The sequence below is a fragment of the Acanthopagrus latus genome, chromosome 1 (genome assembly GCF_904848185.1).
Source record: "Acanthopagrus latus isolate v.2019 chromosome 1, fAcaLat1.1, whole genome shotgun sequence".
Lineage (NCBI taxonomy): Eukaryota > Metazoa > Chordata > Actinopteri > Spariformes > Sparidae > Acanthopagrus > Acanthopagrus latus.
The window spans coordinates 24,963,026-24,987,562 of record NC_051039.1 but is presented as its reverse complement, the minus strand read 5'-3'; the positions used below and the strand labels follow the sequence as shown (position 1 = coordinate 24,987,562).

The following is a 24,537-nucleotide window of genomic DNA, read 5'->3' as shown; positions in this document are numbered from 1 at the left end:
TTTACAGACAAACAATAACTTTTTTAATGTCTTGACTGTCTACTGTACCCAACTGATTATAGGAAAAAAAATCATCAAATAATTGCATTTTGTTTTCATTTATGTTTCACATAGCGTCCCAACTTTTGGCGGAAAATGATACAGGGATCAAAAATACAACAGTGTTTCAAAATGGCAGTTGTAATAAAATCAGTCTGTTCAATTAGATGAACTGTAAAATGTAGCACGTCTGCAAATGTGAGCAAATAGTATCTTAATCTAATATCACAATCATTTCTTGTGTCCACATTGGCCTGCTCTGTTATTAAGTCAGTGTCTTACCCCATTATTAAAGTATGTGTCTAAAACATTCAGTCCACAGTCCCTCCTCTTCTCGTCAGGAGCGAGCTGGTACATGGCCTGTCAGAGAAGAACAGAAGTGTGAACAACCACAGCAGCGTCGGAAGCCATACTCATTCAGCCATTTTTAATATCTCTCCAAATAAGGTCAGAGAGAGAGAGAGATGGGTCCAAGACGGCAGAGAGGAGGGTTGGGACAGGGGGGGGATACAGAGACAGGGGTAGAGGGGTTAATGATGAACAAGAGTGGGGAAGAAATTAAAGTAGAATGGTAGGGCAAGTGTGGGACGGCGCGCAAACAGAGTTTTACTGGTGCCACAACATCTCATCTTGAAGGCAGCATACAAACATCCATGTTCTTCTTCACGCTTAGTCCGTTACATCAGTCACTGACAAGGCCTCAGTTTTTACCCCTTCGCACCGTCACAGATTGTGTTGTTAGTCAAATATGGCTGTAAGCAGGGAGAGGGTCTGGAGTTTGGCTGGTTCGAGCCGTGTGTTTTGTTTGAAAACATGCTCGGCAGAAAGGAATGGAACGGAGCCGTGTGACTACACATTACAGCCAAGGCATAAAGTCTTCAGTGGGACTAGCAGCACATGTTACGCACTAAAATGCTGTTTCGCTTCATTGCTTGTATATCTGTCAGTAAGTGTGAGCATGTGTCAATCCAAGTGCTTGTACCTGAGTGCCTGTTGGGCTTACTTTTAAAGGAACTAATGTAGGTTCTTATCAAAGAACCAGCATGAGTTTTTCTTTCTCACATACCTCCAGGGGCCAAGACACAAGCTCAGGCCTGTGTTTGCCTGTTCACCCAGGGGACCTGCCTCTGACGTGGGCTTGACCTCATGGAGGAGTGCACGGAGTAGGGGAGGGGTCTGCTCTGACAGCCTGTCTAAGTTGCTAATCACCCTCAACGCCCACCCTATGCTCCTGCCAAGAGCAGGCAAAGGACCAAGTACTGACTTTCCTATCCTACTCTGTGCTCTGCGTGGCCTGATTCAGACCAGTCGTATGGGAAAAATCCCAGAGGGTCAAATCAAATAAGAGAGACTGAGACAGCGGGACAGACAGTGAGAGGATGGTTTACTATCGAACATCAGACAATAGGCAGAGTGAAGTTCCATTCAAAGTCTTACCACAGCATCCATAAACTCGATGCAGCGCTTCAGCTCTGGCCTGGTGTCACAGTACTGACGGAATAACAGCCGACCAATGGGCTGCTTCTCACATAGACTGGTGTAGTCCCTCTCTGAGAGCACAGGGGGAGAGAGGACAAGGGGGGACACAGATGGAGAAAGGTCATTAACATAGAAAAAAAATACACCACAGTACACAAAAATATACTGTAACAGTGGTGTCTGACAGTCACAGGATGAGTCTTAAAAGTCATCTGAGAAATAATGAAAAGTCTGAGAAGAAATAATGAAAAAAATTCTTCTTCTACATATATAATATTTATGTTTGGTAATTCTATGTGCTATATCGTAGGCAACTGAACCTTCAGTTTCTTGAAGACGTTTCATCTCTCATCCAAGAGGCTTGGGTGAGAACTCCTTGCTCAGACAAATTACCCACCGGATCATGTTCCATGTCACTGTTATTTTGTCAATTAGCCTAGCTTACTAGCTTAACCTATTTGTATATAGAAGCAGTAGCCGCTTTATTCAGCGATACAAATATACACAAAACACATCAGAATGATTATTAATCATTTTAAAAGTTTGTGTCCTAAAAACTGTAATACTGCTTTCACAAAAAGTATGAGCTACAGTCCTCAACCTCTGCTAACTAATGTCAGCCTCTATCACAGTATTTTCCAGAAGGTTTTTTTTCTATTTATTAAGCTGAAATGGATTTTGGATTTGATGTACTTATTTCAAGCTAAATCAATACTTACAGCTGTATCTGACAGTAAATTCATATAACATGTTGTTCAAAGCATACAAAAAACAAAACATTTCCTGCAATAACCCATCATTAGCTTTTAGCTGCAGATGTGAAGGCTAACAAAATGGGTTGTTTAATCATTGCAAAACAGATGAGGGCTTAACTTTTACCATCCATGACAATGAAAGATAGTCTTGTAACTGCAAATGTATGACAGTTAAAGAAGCTAATGTAAGTAGAATAGAAGCAAGCCAAACCTTGCTCATAATCTATAATATGTATGGACTACAACGTCATTAAAACACAACACATTGCATGTCTCTGTCTGCTCAGTGACTGTTAGCTGTGTGTGTATATGTCTCCTGTGCAGCTGGCCCCTGACTATTAGGACTAATGGCGTCCATTTGAGTCATATTTCCTCTGGTACCAAATGAGGAAGAAGACCCAGGACGTTTTCCATCACTGGTTGACAGCACGGCACACACATACACAAGATAAACATACAAACAAAAATAGGCCACACACATTCATGTACACATGCACACTATGAATAGAGGAGGAGGACGAGGAGGAGGAGGAGTGATGCATGGGATGAACATTTCTGAGTGGTGACAGCTACAGGACAACCTCCAACAGTAAATCAAATCTTCACAACAGCCCTCCCAGCTGCACTGTTTATTACACAGCATTCCCCTCCGCTCTGCAGCCCGGCGCTCCTCATTCAAACTCACCACTTATACGACCGCAAAAACAAAGTTATCACTTTGGTGAGCAAACAGTAGAGTGTAGGGATATGATATTTTTATTGCTTCCCTTTCCACTGTGTGACTGCTGGGTTTTAAATCGGAAGAACAAAAGCCCTTTGAGAAAATCTCATGGAGCGATCTATAACTGCGTTGCGCTGTTGCACTAGCCTTCAGACACTGCCTTTCATCTTTGATCACCATGTTTGTAGACGCCTGCTTTAGTGTTTCCCTATCAGCTGTGTTCAGCTGTGAGCTGGAGCTGGGAAAGCCCCTCACAAAGGCAATGTTAAGGCATCCGTACAGCAAAAATGGTAATTTGCTCCTTTAGTCTGATGCACCTGGCCAGGTGAGGACAATGCCACTTGTGTTGTGTATGATCAAATAACTGCGCCACAATGACTACTTTTCCGTCACATGCAAACAAATGTGTTGGCTGGACAGGTTATTAACACTCTGTTCAATAAAGAAGCTTCTTGTGTGTACACGTGACTTCTGCTTATGAGCTGGTTTGTTTGCAAATGGGCAGCGTGGACCTAAACAAACCGAATGCAACAAAGTCAATTTTTCCACTGTGGTTTCGTAGAAAATGAACTCAGTTTAGCTCTCTCAGTTTGAATCATTGGCGGCTGCTCATCAGCAACCAAAAAGCTAGAGATTACCGATTCTTTATTTTAGTCGACACTTTTTTCTCATGGGAATTTGTCTTATCACCTACATGTCATTACACCAGCAGGTTTAAATACATTGGGATACAATGAGCCTCCTGATAAGGTTTCATTGTCTTGCTCGAGAACAGGTTTTGCTGCAGTTTTATTCTAATTCCTCATGTTTCCTGCGACTTCTGAGGCCATTATGATCTGATCCTCCGCTGAATAAGAGCACAAATGGTCACGCTCTCAGGGGACCCACACCAGTTTGCGTAACTAAAATCACACAGAAGCTATTGAGCAATGTTCTTGAAAGGATTTCAATGCGTTTAAGTAAATTAACTATTGAGCAACGTATGTGACAGCAAAATGATCCATGTGTCTTCAGTTGGCAACAAGCATAATCCAAAATAAGAAAAGCAATGTTTTATATAAAATGAGGATAGTATGTTTTAAAATCTAAATGAATGTAGTTAACTCTTTTTGTTCTGTTTGGCCACAGGTTTGAAACACACAAATAGGTGTTTAGGGATAGAGTGTCTATATACTCTGGACATACAAAAAACACAATCTGCAGTAATTTTTTGTTCACTGTGGTGGGAGGCCTTTACTTGGTTTTTAAATGGAGGGGAGCTGTATCAGCAGTTTGGTCCATACTGTGCTTTTTCCGTTATAGTCTGTTTACAATTTAACGGTACGCAGAGAACTGGGACTTAGCAACAATCTTTACCCAGGGACACACAAATTATTTTAGTATCTATGTTTTCGCAAAGTAATGCTAAACACGTCAATTTTCTCAAAACACAGCATATTTCTGTAGGAACAACAACTACTGCCGAAGCAATCAGTGACAAACTATTGAGAGAAATGGTAAAATTAAGATAAATGTGCATTTTAAAAGGAGACAAAAAAAAACAGCAGAATCTAATGGCAGCTGAATAAATTCTTTAGTGCTGAGATGCTTGTCATTTTTGCAGCCTTAGTGAGTAGGAGAAAAACAACATTAACTACAGTAAAGTCCAAATGTCAAGATAGAAGAATGCTTAACCACATGTGTGTCTTTGCACATTCCTTCTCTTTATCTTGCCTATTTCTTGGATAAAGTTTACAGATTGATGGTTTTATGTTCACAGTCCACATTTGGGAACAGAATCCTGAGTTTTGCAGCTGAGCAAAGACACGAAAAAAAGAAAAAAAGAAAAAAAAAACTGTTTCTTTGGCCTGGCTCTGGGTCAGTGTGCAAGAGCATGTATGTGTGTCCAAGCCGATTCCAGGCTCTAAATCATTTGAATATGAGAGCGTCTGCCAGCATTCCACCAATGAAAAATTTCCTCTTTGCGTAAGAGAAGCCTCTCCTGTGTCCTGAAGGAAAACAACTGTGAAAGTAAGATGACAGAGACAGAGAAACAGAGAGAAGGAGTAAGAACTTACATGACAGCAAGGTGTCACTGAAAAATGGGACAGGAAAATAAAAGGGCTGAAGCGAGAGCTTTGAGGCTTGAACTAGCCTGGACTAGTAACTGTCTGTGCCAGTGAAGTAAGCTGCAATTACAACTTAATTAAAACTCCAATTTAGGCAAACACTGAGTGAGTTAGCGAGACAGTGAATGGTGCACAAGTGTAAGTATGTGCAATGCAGAGTCCACGGTGATCAAATGTAATGGGCGCACGTGTTCTGTATGTATTTGATGGATATCAGAGGAGAGAAAAAGAGAAGGGGAGGCAGAGGGAGAGGAATAGAGAGGGAGAGTGGCCTGAGGCTGGCAGACAAAGTGGCTGCAGCCCACATAATGTAATCTGTGCTTCCTAGAAGTACTGCACACTTGTCAAGGCTAAGGTCAAATGCCTGACATTATCAAGACACAACAAAGACACTGCTATCAGTCGCTATACTGTGTCCTTCCATCTGCTGCAGCTACACTGTGTGCGGGGCATGCATGTGCATCTCTACAAGCAGGTGTGTGTGTGTGTGTGTGTGTGCGTGCGTGCGTGTCCGTGTGTGTGCGCACGCGTACATGGACATGCCTACACGTCTGTGTGTTTAAGTAGGCAAAAGGGGATTATTTTAATCCACTGCTCTGTGATAGGGTAATTACGCAATGTAATAGCGCGTATGTAATAGTGACGTATCTACTCCTCAGCAGTTGCTGAATGTATGTGTGCGCACATACACACACACACACGTAGGCACATTTGCTGTAGCAGATTTTCAGAATCCTCTGCAAAGTTATAACTCAAATGACAATAAATATGCAAGACATGATGAATGCACTGCTTTTTCACACTTATGGTGGCGTCGATGCGTTGTTTTATGCAGGTGCTGTCACTGCTGACAACAGACACATTCAAGTTCATGATAATTACAACTGTAAGCAAGGATTTCTTGTATGAAGACAAAATGACAAGGCACAAAACCGATGCTGAGTAAGAGGTTTCACCTCAGGGAATGCCGTGCATCTACATGCATTTCACTCCTGACTTTTCTCTTACTCTCTCCTGTCCTCCCATTATAAAAGCCTCTCTCTTTCTCTGTTTTTCACTTGCTCTCACCATAACTCTGCTGTTCTGCCACTCTTATGTTGCTCCTAAGTGGTGGAAAGAGGGAGGGAGAGAGATACAGATAGTGGGAAGGGGAGGCATGGAGACAGAATAGAGGGAGGGAGAGTATGTGGGGGAGGGTAGCACTTAGCTGTGACGCACTCTCTCTCACACACACACACACACACACACACACACACACACACACACACACACACACACACACTGCTGTGGCATTCAGAGGACCAGGGACCAGGTCGGTGGGGGGAATAGTGTAGCCTAGTAGTAGTGTACTTGTCTGGGTCACAAACAGAGAACCCTGCCCCTGTTTCAAGTCAAACCTGGATGTGGAGAACAAGAAGGAAGCAAGAGTCAAGATGTTTTGATTTGGTGTATGAGCGACAGATCTGTGATACACACGTGATGTTAAGAGAGACTTTGAGATTAAGAAATGGCTGTGCAAATGGACTCCCTGAGTCAGACACACACACACACACTTATAAACACCCTGTTTCCTGTCCCCTGCCTGTAACTGCGGGTGGAGACGGGTAGAAACAGGAAGGAAGTCCAATCTGAACTTCCTCCCTCAGTTAGACCCACCCCAACGACACAGCATGGCATGTTATCTTTCTGCCTCACTCACACACACAGGCACACTCCCAGTTTCTTACCGATAGCACGGCGTAGCTCCTCGCACTGGCTGATGTGGGGGAGTTTTAGCATCTCTTTCCATTTCTTACTGCGACCGTTCCTCTTCCCTCCTCCACCTGGGACACAGAGAGAGAGATTCATATCAGCCCATCAATCAAGTCATTGTTTTGGCACTTGGAGTGGCTAAACCGCATCCAACAGTTGGCATTTTCAGCACATGAGGAGGAAGACATCCAGCAGAGTGGGTGCGCGCGCAAGTGGGTTGACCTTGCAGTGACCAGAGGCAGGGACAGCTGGTTCATCTCACCAGTCGCCTCTATGCATCATGACAGAGCATGTGGTGAGGAATGTTGACAGCCTCAAAGATCATGGGCCATACACACATCAAATCACACACTCACACACACAAACAAACAACGTTGGCTCTTTCCCTGAAGCACTGTCAAACATTAACCAAACATAGTTTTAACATTTTATCAGTTATGTCACACACACACACACACACACACACACACACACACACACACACACACACACACACACACACACACACACACACACACACACACACACACACAGGTTCTGGACACATCAAATGAGCCTGATGTGAGGGGTGAACAACCTCTAGGCACAACTGTGCTTTCAGAGGACTGGGATCACTCAATATAGTTACTGAAATGCTCATCCCAACACCAGCAGGGGTGTGTGTGTGTGTATGTGTATGTGTGTGTGTGTGTGTGATTTGATGTGTGTATGGCAACAGGGGCGAACTGAGGTACTGTACTCCTTGTGGACAGACAAGGTTACTGAACATTGAGAAGTCGGTGGAGTGTTCTGATGAGATGCTGCTTTGATTTGCTAAATAGGAGCTTTACACACACACACACACACACACACGTAGTTATTTTTAAAGACACAAGAGGAAAACATAAACTAGTGTCAATGTGCATTTGAGTTGATGCATCCATGATCAAAACTCAATCTTTCATTTTTCTGGTATCTGAAAGAAAAAGAGTGCTCGGAAAAACAACGAGGATCCAAAACAGTCCTCTGTCGAAAAGGGTAAATTAATTTAGATTTCATACAGTAATTCCTAAAAACTCACTGTAAAGTAACTTTAATTTCTTTGAGGGGGTTTTACTCTTTTTCAGCATTAGGTTCTTTTGGTTTTATAATCACTGAATCACTTTTGACTAAATACTTAATTAAAAAGATATTAACATTGAACTTAAACATTTAGTCGCTATCTATAATTTGACTGTTTTACTTTTTTTTTAACTTATTGATGCCATTTGGCATAAAGTGCTAAATGTAATTTTACCATACAATCCCTTTCCATTGCTTTTAATCTGATTTGCTGCACTGTTTACAGTGACTATTTCAAGACCATTCTATGAGAAATCTGAAAATATTTTCTACAATGTCAGTGCAACATACTTCACTTCAAAAAATAACACAAGGCATCTATTCTTCCTGGGTTTTTATCATTACAAAAAGGTATAAACTGTAAATTAAAAAGAAAAAAAAGGAGTCCATTTAAAAAGGTATATTACAATACAGACAAGATTTTGAAGATAGCTCCAAAAACACTGGTGGAAGCCTGTTGCCAACCGCTTTTTGCTAGCTGCCCTGTAGCGAGCTACCTCTAGCTACTTAGGGAGTCACCACAAGCAACAGAACCCAACTCTACTGGATTTGGCTGGGGCTAGCTGTTAGCATGCCAACTTGCCAAGTGACTACAGCAACGCTGTTCGTTTCTTCACTGTTCAATTTTGAAATACAGACTTACACATTGCTACTTTAAGAAGAAAACAAAAAAACAGACCTCTTCAATATTCATAAATTTTAATTTGTTTGGAGAAAAATGAATGAGGGACTCGGGTTAAGAACAGAAAGCTGTTGCTGCAGACAGGCATCTGGAATCAGTAGATTTAAACCCTCATCCTTCATCCCATCACTTCAAGTCCATGTTTTATATCACTGAGTAAATAAACTCAAGTGACCCAGTTAGACTGTGATAGCTTGAGGATGACAGAGAGGGAAATCCTCCGCTCCCAAGTTCACGAGACACCGGCTGGTCCAACAGTGACATGTGACAGCTGCAACATTAACGCATACATTAGGTCACTATGCTCAAACACCTGCAAAACACCAATGCACACAAACACACTGTCTGTACCGTACAGTTTGTATGCTCTCACCTCTGCAAAAACATCCCCATTCCTCTTTGTCTGCAACACGTCACTTTCGTTACACAATCATACTTTGTAGTCTTGTCCCGTAAACAATAACAACCAAAAACACACTTACAAGCCAGATAACAGCACTACAAGTTCTCATCATTTATTTGAACAAGAACTAATAACACACACACACACACACACACACACACACACACACACACACTCATGACGGGGACACATCTCATTACTTTGTCACGTGGCTTGAAAGGAGAGTTACACGTTGATGTTTACCAAGCTAAGAAGATCCCACAGCTCTCAGGTTGTAGATGTTGACAGGCATGTTGACAGACCTGTTGTAGACCTGCAGGGCACACACATAGATATGGACGCACAAGCCCATGCACAAAAATGTGCGCTCCCTGTTACAGGGAAAGGAAAAAATAAAAATAAAAGGAAGAGCAGGAAAGACTAATGTCGGAGTTAAAAGTTGGATAGGCTATCATACACACTGTCTGATGAGAACCAGTTGCACCTGGCTGGTTATATTGCAGGAGAAATCCTTGCACACGCTCGAGCCAAAAACACAGAATGATTGATGAACACAGTCAAAGCAGCTCTACGAAAAGTAACAAATTGTCAGAGATTTACTTTATCCCTGTAAGACGCTGATATTGTTGGAGGGAAATGTTAAGTGTCCAGACATGAAGCCCCAATAAAAAAAATCAAAATGACAATGCTTGTATACTGTTCAAAGGACACAAGGGTGAGAAATGTCACCTAATCTTAAGAAAAGAGGGAAAATGACAAAGAATGTGACATGAAAAGAAAGACAGGGATTTTAATAGCAAGCTACGGAAGAGCGTGCACGTATGCACGTGCCTGTCAGAGCTGGCTGGGCCACCCCACCCTGTTTAATGTCACTCTGACGTCAAAGCCATGTGTGCAGGCCCTTAATGCAGACAGGATGGAGCAAGTATTTATTTAACTTTGGTTCTCCCCTCCGAGAGAACGGGGCCCTCCATAAACACCGACTTCAGAGCAGTTTCGCTCATTCATAGCTCGAGCTGCGGCCAGCGCTGAGGTCATCGCGCAGGATCTCGACACAGGCCTGCGCATGTGCCACTGTGACGAGATTCAAAAGCAGGAACATGTTGAGAAAGACTTGAATCTCGAGACGTGTGTGCTCGACTACAAGGACGCACATTCCTTTTCCTTAAAAGATCTGAAGACAGTGGGGTCATCCTGGTCACACAGCAGTCCAAAACGTGCACCAGCGACTGGCCAAGTAACTAACCTCACATCCCCATTTATCTATCTCCACATACTTCCTGTCGCTCTCTGCAGTGAACTAACAAAAGCAAAATGCCACAAAAAACTATTAGCCATGAGAGAAACCGGCAGACAGCTCTGGTCACAAATTAATGGATGACCCACCACCACACTCGGCCCCTTTAAAACAGCTGAAGCTAACTAAAGTTGCTGTCTTCCTCATTGTTAAAATCTAATAGTCTGTTATTTCTTTCAGGAATGCCAAGTGGCATCACTGAAACACATCTGATGGAGCATTTCTGTCTTACTACAACACAGCGAAAAGCCCCCTGGTGATCACCATCCATCACTTTTATCTTAATTGTTGCACGTTTTAGAGTTGGGATCGTTACAGCAGCAGCAATGTCATATACTTTGTGTCTGACGTGAATGTTGGTATGTTTTCTTTCATTTTCAAGTCTGACCGGTTCAACACATCAAGGGGGAGTATGAGGAATTAAGAGAAAGAGAGGGAGTAAACTGTTTTCACGAAACACTTGTCTCTGTCTGTCCGTGCCTTAATGGATGTACACACTCTACTGTCCCCCTTTCCTCCTCTGTGATCGGTTGCAGATTCCACATGCTCTTAATGAGCGTGAAGGCCAAATACTGTCCAACACGATCCCAAATAGGCTCCTCTCCATGTCCTCCCGTTCCTCTCTCATCTCACGAAGGAGTCAGACTGGAGGTAACACAGTAGACTCTGGAAGTGTCATCTCAGTTCGAGATGATATCCCTGCCTCACCATTTCAGAGTTCCTGCAGATTTCCTAAATTTAAAGCTGTTATTTTTTTAAGAAGTCAGCTAGAGTTCACAACCTACTTTGCATCCAAAATTAAAACTGACATACCGATAGAACTGACAGAGGACACTTCTGTTTCACCAATGGATTAGTGACTCAATTGTAAATTTGCATAAAAAACAATTTAAAAGATTTCTATCTGATGAATGTATATGGAGAACTGATCAATCCAAACTGATGTGAAAGCTATCAATATTGGCTCATTAAAGAAATACCGGCAAACAAGTCACAAGAATAAGCAGCACAGAAACATCAAATGAACTGTATGTTTGAGGTAATTACATTACAGTTTACATAGCTTGAGAAGCCAACTGCTAACTGTAAAATCTTTTACACATACATGGCAACGACTATAAAAATAATGCCTTATAAAAAATGCATACATTATGCAGTTATGTGACGGTGACATGTTCCGCTATGACATGGATTTTACAGTACTAAATGTTTAAGCATATTAAAAATCATGTGCTTTTCTGTGGGTATGATATCATACAGCTAGAGGGCTAACCGTGCTTTTATAGTACCGTAGTAACACCCAGTATCTACCGTTTTCCCTGTTAATGCTGGTGTTGGTAGCAAAAATAAGAAGATAAAAACAAAGCACCCCATTTCTCTGCTGTCTGCTCTGAAAGAACCAACACAAATGTCTTCAACTCCTCCCACCATCCAAGGAAGTGAAGACATAGTGGATCATCTTTATTTTTATGAAAATATCCCCACAACAACTGGAAAAATGTTTCATGTTTGCACATAAATCATTTTATTTTGGATTGCTTTCCCAACGACTCCCAACTTGGAACCTGTGAGTTTGGCCATTTTTTATGTTTCTTTACTGTTTACTTTGCAGGTTGGCCTGTTGAGGTTGACAGTAGCCCGATTTGCAGCTAATGTGGTTAGTATAACACCAAACTGCGTGGACCTAGTGGTAGGGTAGATCCCAGCCCCATGTCAAACACAAAAAAAACAAGAAGGACAATTTCAGTTGTAAATAAAATCCCTTAAAAGATAAAAGTACAATTGAGTCGATCAGTCTGTCTTGGTTTGAAAAATTGAAATCAAAAGTGTTGGAAAAAGTCACAATTTCCCACAAACACATTTTCCTAAAACCAGAGATGACATCTTAAAGTCTTGTTAGGACATTCAGTTCACCTCTGCGACAATTTCTTACACTTGAAAAGTGACTTAAAATTAAAGTTGATGAGATATTTTCTAACTCGGCTTCACAACCGATCATAGTCGGACTAACCCAGTAATTCGGTTTTCTTGAGTGTCATGTAAACGCACTGTGTGTGAACATTTTCTTGTTCTCACACTTCTGCATGATGATAATAAAACGGAATGACATTTGGAGTGATGGTCAAAAAATACAAAACATTTAAAAAGCCCTCATGATTATGATCATGATTGATGATTAACGAATTAATAGAGAGAAGGATCATCAGTTATAACCCTAAATTACTATGAAGCTACCTTCAAAATGAGACATTCAAATCTACTCTGTTTTAAATGAGAAAACACAGTGTTATGTGGGGCACATATACAACACACATAATATTATCTGCTCCCTCAATCAATGAATACAGTCGAAAAAATGAGAGAACTGGTGAGAAGATAAAGAAAAACTTGGAGGAGGGAAACAGCATCACTGGCAACTTTCTCTGCTGTGATTCCCAGCTTTTTCAGATGTTACTGTGAAACGAAGATCCGTGTGGCGCTGCTGTCTTCACAACCCGTCTTTATTTTGCATCGCCATATGGGAGAAGCCACTCGCCCATCTGATGAACACATGTCACGTGCTGACACTCAGGATAACAGCCACAAGGCCAGAAAACCCAGCTCATCTGCGACAGTGACAGACCGACGGCGGCAGTAAGCAGCCAGTATTTACATCTTCACACGATGTGTCTCTCGCAGTTTGGTTAGGGCCCTATAATCAGTGCATGAAGGTTTAACTCATTGAACGGACATAAAAAATGCAGCATGCGGGTCAAAGATCAGGGTCAGGTTGCACTTCAAAAAATCCTCTGGGCTTAAAATGAAGAGAAAAGTTAAAGAAAAACGGGGAAGAAAATGTCAACATCCAAACATGCTGTGAAGTAACTCCACTACATTTTGGCACCGAAAGATTTTTTCCTACCTTTCAAAACACTGATAACACCGTTTACCAAGATATTTTTGGCCACAGAAATCATACCCTAAATATTTGGTACCAGCTCACACCTCGTCAAATATGACCCCCACCCTGTCGAAGTCGCGAAGGTGGAGGTTTGGATCGGACAGCCAGCAGTGCCTTTCCAAAAAGCATGACTCGAATGTAGGAAACGAGAGAGGGTCACGTTCAGTTTAGGCCCATTGTAACTAGAGCATGCACATGGGCACAATGGAGGCTTGGTCACGATAAATGAATGGCCTGTTGCTTTCCCAGTCACTTTCCAGTACAGTGTGCGATTGGCTGGAGTAGCCCCTGATAAGGAAAACATTAGCTGCGAGTATCTGTGTTGCCTATTCAAAGCAAAGGCCCAGTGTTTGCATAAGGTAATCCGTCTGTATACTCGCACTGAAAGACACACATCAGCTGAGAGAGGGAGGAAAAAAAGAGAAACATGTGAACATCAGGCAGCACTCACCTCTATCACATGCCCCCATCCCTTTTTCCTCTGACTCCAGCCTCTTCCTCCCCTCCCGCATATAAACAGTTTTTTTCTCGTTATGCCTTCGTTAATTCTTTATGGCCAGGCCTTCCTCTCCCCCTCCACATGGGCCTGAGAGAAGGCCTGGGTCACGTGTAAAAGTCTGAACAACATTACAGCATCAGAGTGAATTCCAGGACATGACAACAAATGAGCAAAGCAGCAAAAGAAAAAAAAAGGGGGGGGGGGGTTACACGAGGTAGGACATGCCATTATTCACATGAGCAGACAGGAGAGTGGAGACACGCACATGCACGCGCTGCACATGCGATTTCTCTCATTCCAGCAGCACGCTGTGGTGTTTTGCAAGACCTTTCCTTCCTCCTTCCCATCTCTCTGCATTCAAGATATTCCATTAAATCGAGCCGAGACGTGCTTGAAAACTGACCCTTGTTTTCACAGCGTCTTGGGGGAGAGGAGGGCAGGGAGGGAGGGAAGGACAGTGCAGGAACATGGTGAGACTAAACTTGAGACAGACGCGCAGAGTTCGAGTGCGCAAGAGGACAAACTGAAAGGTCAAATCATCATATATGTTATCTCCAGCTGTCTTTCAGATGAAGGGCCCACTGACTTATTTCACGGCCGCGCTGAAAGAACAGGAACACACAAAAAACAGCCTCTGAGCCCTTGGGTGTGGAACACATGTTACTCCTTGAAGATTATCTCTGATAGGACAACACCTTCAAGGTATATTTGAAGGCAGGAATGATATAAAATGTAATCAAGGGCAGACACCAACACTGTTTTAAAAAGACAAACTGATAAAGTGTGAAGAACCTCTGACATTTAATAAACTTGCTCCAAGACTTTGCCAGACCTCTAAAATCCCTTATTTAGAAAACAAAATCTTTATTTGAACCATAAGAACTTGTAAATACACCCGTACACATTGTTAAGCTCAGACTGACAGCTGGGATCTCGACACCAGTTTAACATTTTATAAAGGCAGCTGGAACAACGTCCCTATGATGTTCACAAAGTACCTGAAAACTGCCTCTTCATGCATAGTCAGCTTGCCAAGAAACTGTGCTAATGAACATCCCAGTAGCCACCCAGCTAAGTGTCACTACTAGTGCCTGCGTACGCAACACACTGCGTCTCGTTCTCCGCACAACCCATTTGTGGGTGTAATAACTGTAAAATGGGTCCCACATCAAGGGACAGTCACAAAGCAATGTGTTTTATGAGGCTCAGCTGGAGGAAACACCCTAGAGTGATGACAACAAGTGTTAGCCCAGCTATGACCACAAAACTAATAAAGCTACACTGGCTAACGTCACAGGAAAACCCTCACAAGTTGTCTGAGAGGACCTGCTGCAGGCCTACAGTCTGAAGGGTGGTGGAGAGGGGGCAGAGAGAGAGGTTAGTGACACCAACAGCAGAAGTATATATCCAGTTACATCTGTAATGTTCTAGCATGAAAAACTATCAAAGCTTCTTGCTTGTAAGGTGGAAATGAGTTACATAAACAGGATTAAAGTCTCTTCAGTGAGCACTGGACTGTCCACATTCCTTCCTTTTTATGAAGACAGGAGGAATGATGAAAGAATCACAGCAGACACAGATCTGGAGAAATCTGATTCCAGGAAGAGACACAAGAGGGAAGAGGCAAAACGCTCCCCATGTACAGCCACTCTGTACATTTGAATATGAAAATATGGGTTGAAATGAAATATGGGATGAACATGTTGTAGGTTCTTGTTCCTGCTGCATAAAAGTTGGCCTTAAAGACACACTCAGCTGCACAACTTGTGGATATCTCCATTGCATCTTAGCAAAGACATACTATTTTTTTAAACAAAACTGGTATCTGGCAGTGATGGCTGTAAAACAACGGAACACCAGCTTATTTTGTTAAATAGTAAAACATTCTTAAATTTGAAACATTTTGATTTCATCTAACAACACTTTTGTTGCAATGGTGAACTTTTGTATAGCGCATGTTTTTTATTCACAAATGTAGAAAACTTAAAGTAATATCAATACTTGACTAGTACAGATACAATAAAGCTTAACTGTCTAAACTAAGGAAGCGTGCACAGTCATCACGAGTTCCCCCTTGTATTAACCTTGAGTAGAGGCCAGGTTCTTCAATGATAGTAAACCACAATAGCGGAGAATGAATTGTAGACATCCAACATGTTGCATTTTTAACAAGGATTGCAACATTATGAGTTTTTCCATTTCATAAAGTATCATGGTTTAATGGTATCACGGTTTAACATTATTTTGGCTGTTATCAGTTCCAGTAACCTTTAAAGGAATGAAAGCAGAAGGGTATTTTGGTTGAAAAAAATGATTTAATAGAATTTGATCAAATATTCTGTCCTGACAGACATGATCATTGATATAAATTTGAAAAATATTGGCTAGTTTGAATAGAACAGTGTGCCATAAAATCTGTTCACCACTGAAACCCTCATTTTAAATAAGGGTGCAAGAATCATCCAATATTGTAATGTTGGTGTTGTTCCTGGAACCATCATCATCTTAATGTTGCTCCAGGACCATCATTGCAACTTACCAAAGAGCGACAAAGTCCATATTAGGAGTAGGTTGTGACGGATGAGGGTTAAGCACGGGGCTTTCAACCACGGGTGCAGGGTTAGTGTCCTGGGAGGAACTGACTTTTATATTGTTGACTTACTATTTTCAGTTTTGTTTTGTCGATTTTAAGTTTTCTGTTGCGGTGTGATTCAGTTTAAACAACTAAACTAGGTAAAAACCTTAATTAGGTTTTGGAAAATATCCTGTATTATTTAAAATAAAACCTTTCACACTGTGTTAGGAAGGATAACTTCTTCCATTTGCTTATCTTTCTATGACACCAAAGAAATGTGATTGTTCAGTTGCAGTGATGGACCTGGAGCAACATTAATTTTGATGTTAGGTGTAGGAACAACACCGATACGGCGATATCAGTTCATGCGGGGTACACCAACTCTCCTCAACTGCAGAAGCGCTTTCTGTCGTGCTCTGACCATGCATGCACCCACCACTGCTCTCTGCAACCACTATATTTATAACTCACAGCTGAATGCAACAAGTAAACACTGGCTGTCAGAGGGCATTCTGGGAAATGTAGTCAACCTCAGATATCATAGTTCATTAATCGGTGTAACCAACTGACCTGATTTCACTGGTTTGTCCAATTTAAGAATTGCCACAGTGCTCTATGGTAGTAGACCCAATTTGTCCTCTTGACTACGTGGTACATTTTTACTCAAAACAAAGCAGTGTGAGCGCTAATGCTTTGATAATTTCAGTTAAAGAAAACACAACATATTGGTTATCTGTCAAGCCTGATCAGAAAGATAACTTGCAACAGTTTCACAAAAATAATTCCTGTTATATGCTGACTTCTGATATCTAACGATGTCCGAGAATACAGGGGTGGATTTTTCTTGAAGAAAAAACTACAACTTCAGCAGTTGTTTACGGTGTGATGGTTGAGATTAGGCTCTGCATCTGTTGACTTTTCAGGTCTGATAGAAGAAGAGATATCACATATTGAGTGTCCAGGAGCTATTCAGCACAGCTTATTACCTAAGTGAGATACATGTGTATATTCAACTACAACAGACATATCGGTTTGTGCCAACTATTCCTTCCCGTTGTATACAAACCATCATTTTATGTGAAACTGATCAAAAGGACTCTTCAATTTGGTTATTAAAAAGCTCTGACACACACATGTAATGTTACAGCCGAAGAGTAAACATTATTTTTCTCCACAGACTTCACACCGCCATCTGCTCCGCTATGATAGGGTGCTCTGCCAACTCAGGTGCTGCACAGTATTGTAAACAGTGCAGACTGCGGGACAAACTACGATAACAGTGTTTCTAAATTATCTCAAGTGCTTTTAACTGCATTATGTGCGACAAGTTCTCTGTGACTATCAGCTAATGTATGCATCAATATATTCAGTGATAAATACTGCACTAGCTGACAACGAAGGCCTTCCAATACATCAGATTGTAAAACACTTGTAGTTAAATACTAAATATGGGTTACCATTCATGTGAAAAGAGTTTAGACTGTAAAGAAAATTACTGATGAGATACTCCTGATATTATACTGTACAAGACCATGTGTTGTAAATAACTCTCCCCACATGAACTGTTGCATCTTCACTATTTCCAAAACCCTCTAAAATATTCTCGTGGGAGATGTAGCAATGACTTCCTCCGAAAGCAGAAGGCGTTCACCACATGAAACTGTCACCTCTCATAGTCAGGGCGGCCCCAAAGTAAAAGGCTAACATCTAAATTCTATAAATGCATGGATTTCCTTTCAACACATTTGTGCCGAATGTATATATACATTTTTACAGAGGCTGAGGCGGGAGCAGTGTCATCTCTACAACACCAAACCACTTCCCTTGACGTGTCATTTCAACTGTGGCAGACTGGACACACCCAGCCATAACACTTCTCGCTCTGGCCACCCAGTTTCACATCAACAGGTGTGTGAAAGCTGACTAAAATGCCAAACGTACCGAGCATCTTGTGACTAAATTCAAACATACAAGTGTCAGATCTTATTGTTTTAAAGAGTCGATCCTGGGATGAAGAAAGCTCCATACTATTAAATTAAACCCACATTTGTTTATGCGTCATGCTCAGAATCTGCTTGTCAATTCCTCAACAGCTGGGTCAGAGAGTTACATGGCAACTGATTTAATGTCTTGCTCAAGGACACATCAGCAGGGCAAACTCTTGCTGACTCAGCGGCTGCAGCTCATGCGGCTGGTGGACTGCCTCCCTGCACCCTGTCTGCTGTGTGCATAAGCTTTGATGCCATGCAGCACGAAGGTGATCGGGGGGGGCTCCAGAATAAAAAGGCCACTGACCTCTGATCCACTGTGTTTAAAAAGGTGGGGTTTGCTTAACAGCCTGTGACAATGCCAGTGTTGTGGCATATTGAAACACTTTTGACAGCTGCAGACACCCACCCCTGGAAAGGCTAATTGAAATCAAATTAGTCTCCCCTGCACCTTAAAGGGATAAACTGGGAGCCATTAGCTGTTTTAATCTGTGTTAATTGGGTGCTAATTAACACCTTGAATGGTATGGCAGGGAGAAACACAACAAAACAAAACAAAAAAAAAAAAAACTGTCTGTACACTCAACATGTTTGAAGAGGTGAAGGGGTGTCCATATCATGTCAACAATCCTTAATGAGGACTGCAATAAAAACATCTTCCAATAAGATGCAATTAATTGCATAAGACCCATTTGCTCTCACAAATTATGACACCAAAGATCTGGTTGTTTTATTTTTTTCACTTGATGAACAACTACAAATCAATACAGATTGATCAATTAGTTTTCTGTCAAATGACCCCCTGGCAAATCAACAGAGGCGCCACCAGTAGCCTATATCATGGACAACACGCCAGGCTCCTATGGATGAAACACTTGCAGGTACCGAGCCTGTAGATCCGATCAGTGTACAATAACCTCACGGGGCAACACTCACGGCGAAGCCAAGCACCATTTAACGGCAGGTAAAGGAAAGCCAGATGCCTCGTCAGGAGCAACTGCTGCTACGAAATGGATTCACCGCTGCTGTGAATAATCCATTTCACAGCAGTGTTGGCGTTTAGTCTTGAACTGAAACGCAGTCCGAATATAATGCAAACCATCAGTAGCTAGGGAAGGCCACTGCATACGCACACCGAACCGCGACCCCCCCGAGCCATCCATACGCACTGAGAGCGACTTCGCTGTCGAATAAAATGGATCAACTTGCACAACAACCTCCGAGGCCACAGGCCCTTTCTGCTGGTGTCCAATCCGATTGGACGAGAGAGAGAGAAAACACACACAAGTGGAAATGGTTGAGCAGTAATAACACCTTTCTACCCTCCTCTGGCAGCTGATACAGTGTTGTACACCCACCCTGCGCCCACACACTGGCTACAAAGTAGCCTCTCTGCTCTGCCATCTCCTGGAAAACAGATGGATACTCGCCTCTTTGCCACCTCCAGGTGAGCTGCTGCGGGATCACCAGCCCACAGAGCAGCGTGCACACCCGGGGCTACAGCGCTTGGGCCGCCGGGGTACATGCTGGGCCTTCTTCCAGCCTCCCACTGCATCTAAACAGCTTCACTGCAATATTATTCCTCCCTCCGAGTAGCTCCTAATAAACAGTCAGACGGCAATGCAGTGACACGTATCTGCGTCAAATAATACCACACGCTCGCTTTACATTCCTAATTGGCTTTTAAAACACACCGAAACCTACAATGACAGGTAAGACGAGGCTGTGCTGAGCCCCGGAGCCCCACTGCGCAGCTATATTTTGGTCCACACTCAACACCGTGTAACGTGAACACCATATGCGTTATGTCACCGTAAATTGTAATTATCCACTAAACCACTGGCGCTCGGTGTGTGAAAACATTTGCCCGACAGCCTCTTAATGCAACGCTGCCGTGTGAAAGCCGCGATGCTGCAAACACTCCCTGCGTTGTTCATCTGGAGCCCGCTGCTCGGGCCTTATGTTAACCTGCCCGGCGAATGTATGTGTTGTTTAGTGTACAATCAGCTGATTTCAACGGAATATGTTCTGCATTTGCCCGGAGACAAAGCGCTGCGCAGGGGATGGGAGACAAGAGAGGGCAGAAAAATCCCAAGGAGGACAGCCGGCCGAGAGCTCGGGCTCGTCCATGACCGTGTCGTTGAGGTGGGAGAGAGAGAGAGGAAAAAAATACATTTTAATTCCTTCTCATTGAAAGACGAAGGAAGAAAAAAAAAAAAAAACATTCCGCTTTGCTTACCTTCCCTCGCCTTCAGGAGAACCGTGTTGGCCACGATATTTTCAATCTCCATTGTCAGAATGTGAGTCCCGAGCAGTCGCGATACATTTCACTCAGCGGAAAAAGACGGTTTTTCTGATCAAACGTGCCGACGACGGTCAGGCTGCTGCACGCGCACGGGGCGAACGCGGCACTGGCGCATAGTAGGTGTTTAATAGTGGTCGTCGTTCCTCTCCATTGCAAGACGGGCTTTTCTTTTTTTTCTTTTTTTTTCTTTCCTCTCTCTCCCTCTCTCTCTCTCTCCCTCTCCCTCTCTCTCTCTCTCTCTCTCTCTCTCTCTCTCTTGTATCAAACCCTACCTACGGAGCTGTATGATTACGACGGGGCTTGTTAGCATTCACAGCCTGCCTCCCTTCCCTCTCCGCCTGCCTTCCTTCCTGCTTCGGCTCCCTACTCCTCCTCCTCCGCCTCCTCCTCCTCGCCCCTCCTCTGCACAACGGAGCAGCGAGAGTAGGAGGGATCAATTTACAACCAGCGCAACCACACACACATTCACACACAAGCGCTTTCATACGTACATGCATGTAATTTCCTCGTCTCGGTTTTCCTGAAATTACGGACGGTTACGCCATTTATTGTGTGGCGGTGTTGGATTAAAGAAAAAGAAAGAAAAAAAAACGTGCGTGCGTGTGTGTGTGTTTTCTACAAGTTTCCCCCTCAGGCATGATATTCACCCGAACCACAGGAGAGAAAGCGGACTGGAAACATCCAGAAGAGAAAGTGGCATGTTTCCTTTAAACAGTCGTTCTCAAATTGCTCGGTATCCACACGCGAGTGGATGTGCTAATAAGTAAACTTTTCCTCTCCATGATTTCCTGCGTTTCAGCTGTTTCATGTGCTGCTGGCTCATGTGCTGTGGGGAAACATGAATGCCATTTGCCACAGAGGCCTGACAGAGCTCTTATTGTGTGAACAATGGTGCGGCGGTTTCAAGTTGTTGCATTATGCCAGGTCGCACAGCCTGGAGAAAAGAGATAACACACTGGTTTTTCTTCTCTTCCCGGCCACACTGTGACCCAGCATCCCTCCAGGCTCTCTAATCTGGCTTTTGGATCAGGCGGGCCCACAGCGCTTTGACAAGAGCCGTGTGTCAGTCTGCAAGGAGAGGCCTGGGTGCCAGCTGAGATGATGCAGTTGTTGTTACTCTGTGTGTAAAATTTGCTCTAGAAAAGGTTCAGGGAGTAAATGGAGTAACTGAGAACAAATGCATTGCTCTTTTCACTTTGTCATGACGGTCGTCAATGCATTATGAGCGAGGCCTGAGGGTGTCCAGGGAGCTGAGGAACTCTGAGGTCAAAGGTCGGCAACTTTCTGCTGATTTTATCAAAACAACAGGTGTAGAGTTAGTTAATCGATGAAAACAATACATGCATAAGATGAATTTCGAATCAGACAAATGATGATGACTTTGTGAACAGGTGTGTGTGTGTCTGTGTGTGTGTCCTCAGCCATGGAATTATTATCAGTTAGCAATAATATATAGTCATTATTGGCAGCACTTCTCAAACCAGCATCAGTGATGGAATGTACTAAGTACATCTACTTGAGTATTGTGCTTAGATACAATTTTGAGGTCCTTGAGGCAAATTTTGTACTTTTTACTAGTTGCTTTGCAGGTTCCATGTTGCATCAGAGCCAAATTGTGCATTTTGTTTATTAATTAATAACTCTACATTATCTACAGTATTGATTCTGATAATAAGAACAATGCTGAATGTCAGATCCAATAATAGGCAGGTAATTAGGTGACCTGACCCACTGTCTAAAGTACCTACATACATTCATGTATAATTTACTTTTAGCCCTGTCTTTGATACTTGGGTCCATTCATTGCTTTATTTACTTAACTTAACATTTAATATCAGATACTTAAAGACTTTTATTCAAGCACCATTTCTATGTGCAGTTTAGACAAGCAGGTGCTGTAACTCTGGCTATAACATCCTCATTACTTCTGTGGTCATTTCCAAAGACAGAGACAGACACCATATATCAACTTGACTCTAATTGTTTCACCACTTCAACATTACACCACTGTCTATGGTCTACCAGGACATGCTTTCTTCATTGTCATTGTGGGCTTTTTTGTCTGGAACAACAAAAACAAAACCTACCCACATTGCCAAATTGGTCTGGCCCAGTGACAGGACACTTACAGTCGGCCTAAACACAGCAGCGAGTTACAGTCCACAGGTGGTCCAGGTCTGGTAGCCAGAACACAGGCAACATTTTGGCCTAGGACATGGCCATGTCTCAGCCAACTGTATGACCCTAGTTGGTCTCATTCAGGCCATATGTTGGACCAGAAAGACAGAACAGATACATCAACTTTAAAATGGACAGATCTGTAGAGGTGTCACCAAACCAGCAGTCAAACACATCCAGCAATCCTCCTACTGAATGACCGACTAAAGGACAGCTGGTCTTCTGGTTCTGGCTACCAGACCTGGATCACCTGTGGACTGTATTCTAGTGCTGAATTTGGGCCGAGTGTAACTATTCTGTGTGGACCATCACGAGGAAGAACCAATTTTGCATCATGTGTAGACATTGTCATAGATGATTTGACAACTGTAGAGTCAATGCTGCCGCCTAGTGGTGATAATACATTAATACAAAAGAACGTGACGTATCAGTCATACAGAATGCCATATGTTAAAATCTTTTCAAAAGTATCCTCACATATAAGTATACAGCAACAAGGATATATGTTTATTTCACTATGGTGGATTTCACATTAAATCAAGTCAATCCCGTGTTTTGTAAATGAAACTGTAACGTGTCACCATCACTTAACATGGTCAAGTGGAATATAACTAAGTCCTTTGAATACTAGAATACTGTACTTAAGAACAAACTTGGAGTGCTTGTACTTACTTTAGAGTGTCCTTTTAATGCCACTTCTAAATCCAGTATAAACAAGTAGAACTGAGGTGGGCGTTTCATAATAACAATGATTATAATTATGATAATAATAATACATTTTCTTTAACTTCAACAGACAAAAAAAAAAAATTTCAACCAGCTGTTTTGATAACGGTTTCCTTTAAAAAACTATTTCAGTGATTCCATTTCATCTTCAATAATTCTGATCAGTTTATACTGATGCTTGAAAAAAAAAAAACAAGGGGTAATTGGGACGGCATTTCTCACAGTTCTTTTTTAATTTTTACCAAGAAAAATCAGAGAATAATCCAAAAATCAAAACATGCAGACATGCCATGTTACAATCAGCAGAATTCAGTCTTTACAGCGATGTCAACAGATCCCTGATGAACAAAACGCTACACAGCTGTTATTTTGACTTAGTTTCATATAATCTTTTTGACAATCAACTTTACATTTATTTTATCATTAGGTTAATCCAGGCCCATTGGTAAAATATGATATAATTTTACTGACAGCTAAATGTAGATATACAGTAAGTATCTCTAGTTCCAGTAAAATCCAAATGCAGATACAAATACAGATATTTTTATGACATAAACATTATAGATACAGATAGTAGCTTCATGTTATGCCACCAGCTACAACAGTGACATGCTTACACAATAATACTTAAGTAATTATAACTCGTTTTTAGAATATATACCATTAGATATACAGGATAAGTTTTACAGGAAGCATTCTTATTCATTGAGTTTTTTTTTTTTTAACTTGTACTACTTAAGCACATTTTCTTGTCATCTCACAAAATTCTCAAAAAATGCACAAGTAAAAACAGGTTGATATTGTGTCAGTTTCCACACCCACTACAGATGATTATGGAAAGCAGTGCTAGATAACAGTTATGATATTTACTGCGGGGTCAGATAAAAATGGACAAGATGAAGATGAACAATCTCTATGGGACACTTTGTCTCGAGAACATCTGAGAGACAGATACATGGTTGATGAGGGACAAACAGATTGGAAGTAC

The 24,537-nt window shown here is 42.1% G+C and overlaps 1 protein-coding gene across 2 annotated transcripts in view; it reads right to left on the bottom strand.

Moving 5' to 3' along the window:
• Positions 1 to 21,008, bottom strand: part of grk4 (G protein-coupled receptor kinase 4) — a 44,443-nt gene extending 23,435 nt beyond the window's left edge. The window contains exons 1-4 of one of the 2 annotated variants that reach the window (XM_037111891.1): positions 20,580 to 21,008; positions 6,830 to 6,925; positions 1,477 to 1,589; positions 322 to 399 (exon numbers count right to left, since the gene is read on the bottom strand). In XM_037111891.1, the coding sequence (XP_036967786.1) occupies positions 322 to 399; positions 1,477 to 1,589; positions 6,830 to 6,925; positions 20,580 to 20,631 (339 nt within the window). In that variant the 5' untranslated portion in view covers positions 20,632 to 21,008. The remainder of the gene's footprint in view (positions 1 to 321; positions 400 to 1,476; positions 1,590 to 6,829; positions 6,926 to 20,579) is intronic. The other variant, XM_037111824.1, reaches the window with a different exon arrangement.
• Positions 21,009 to 24,537: the final 3,529 nt, after the last annotated feature.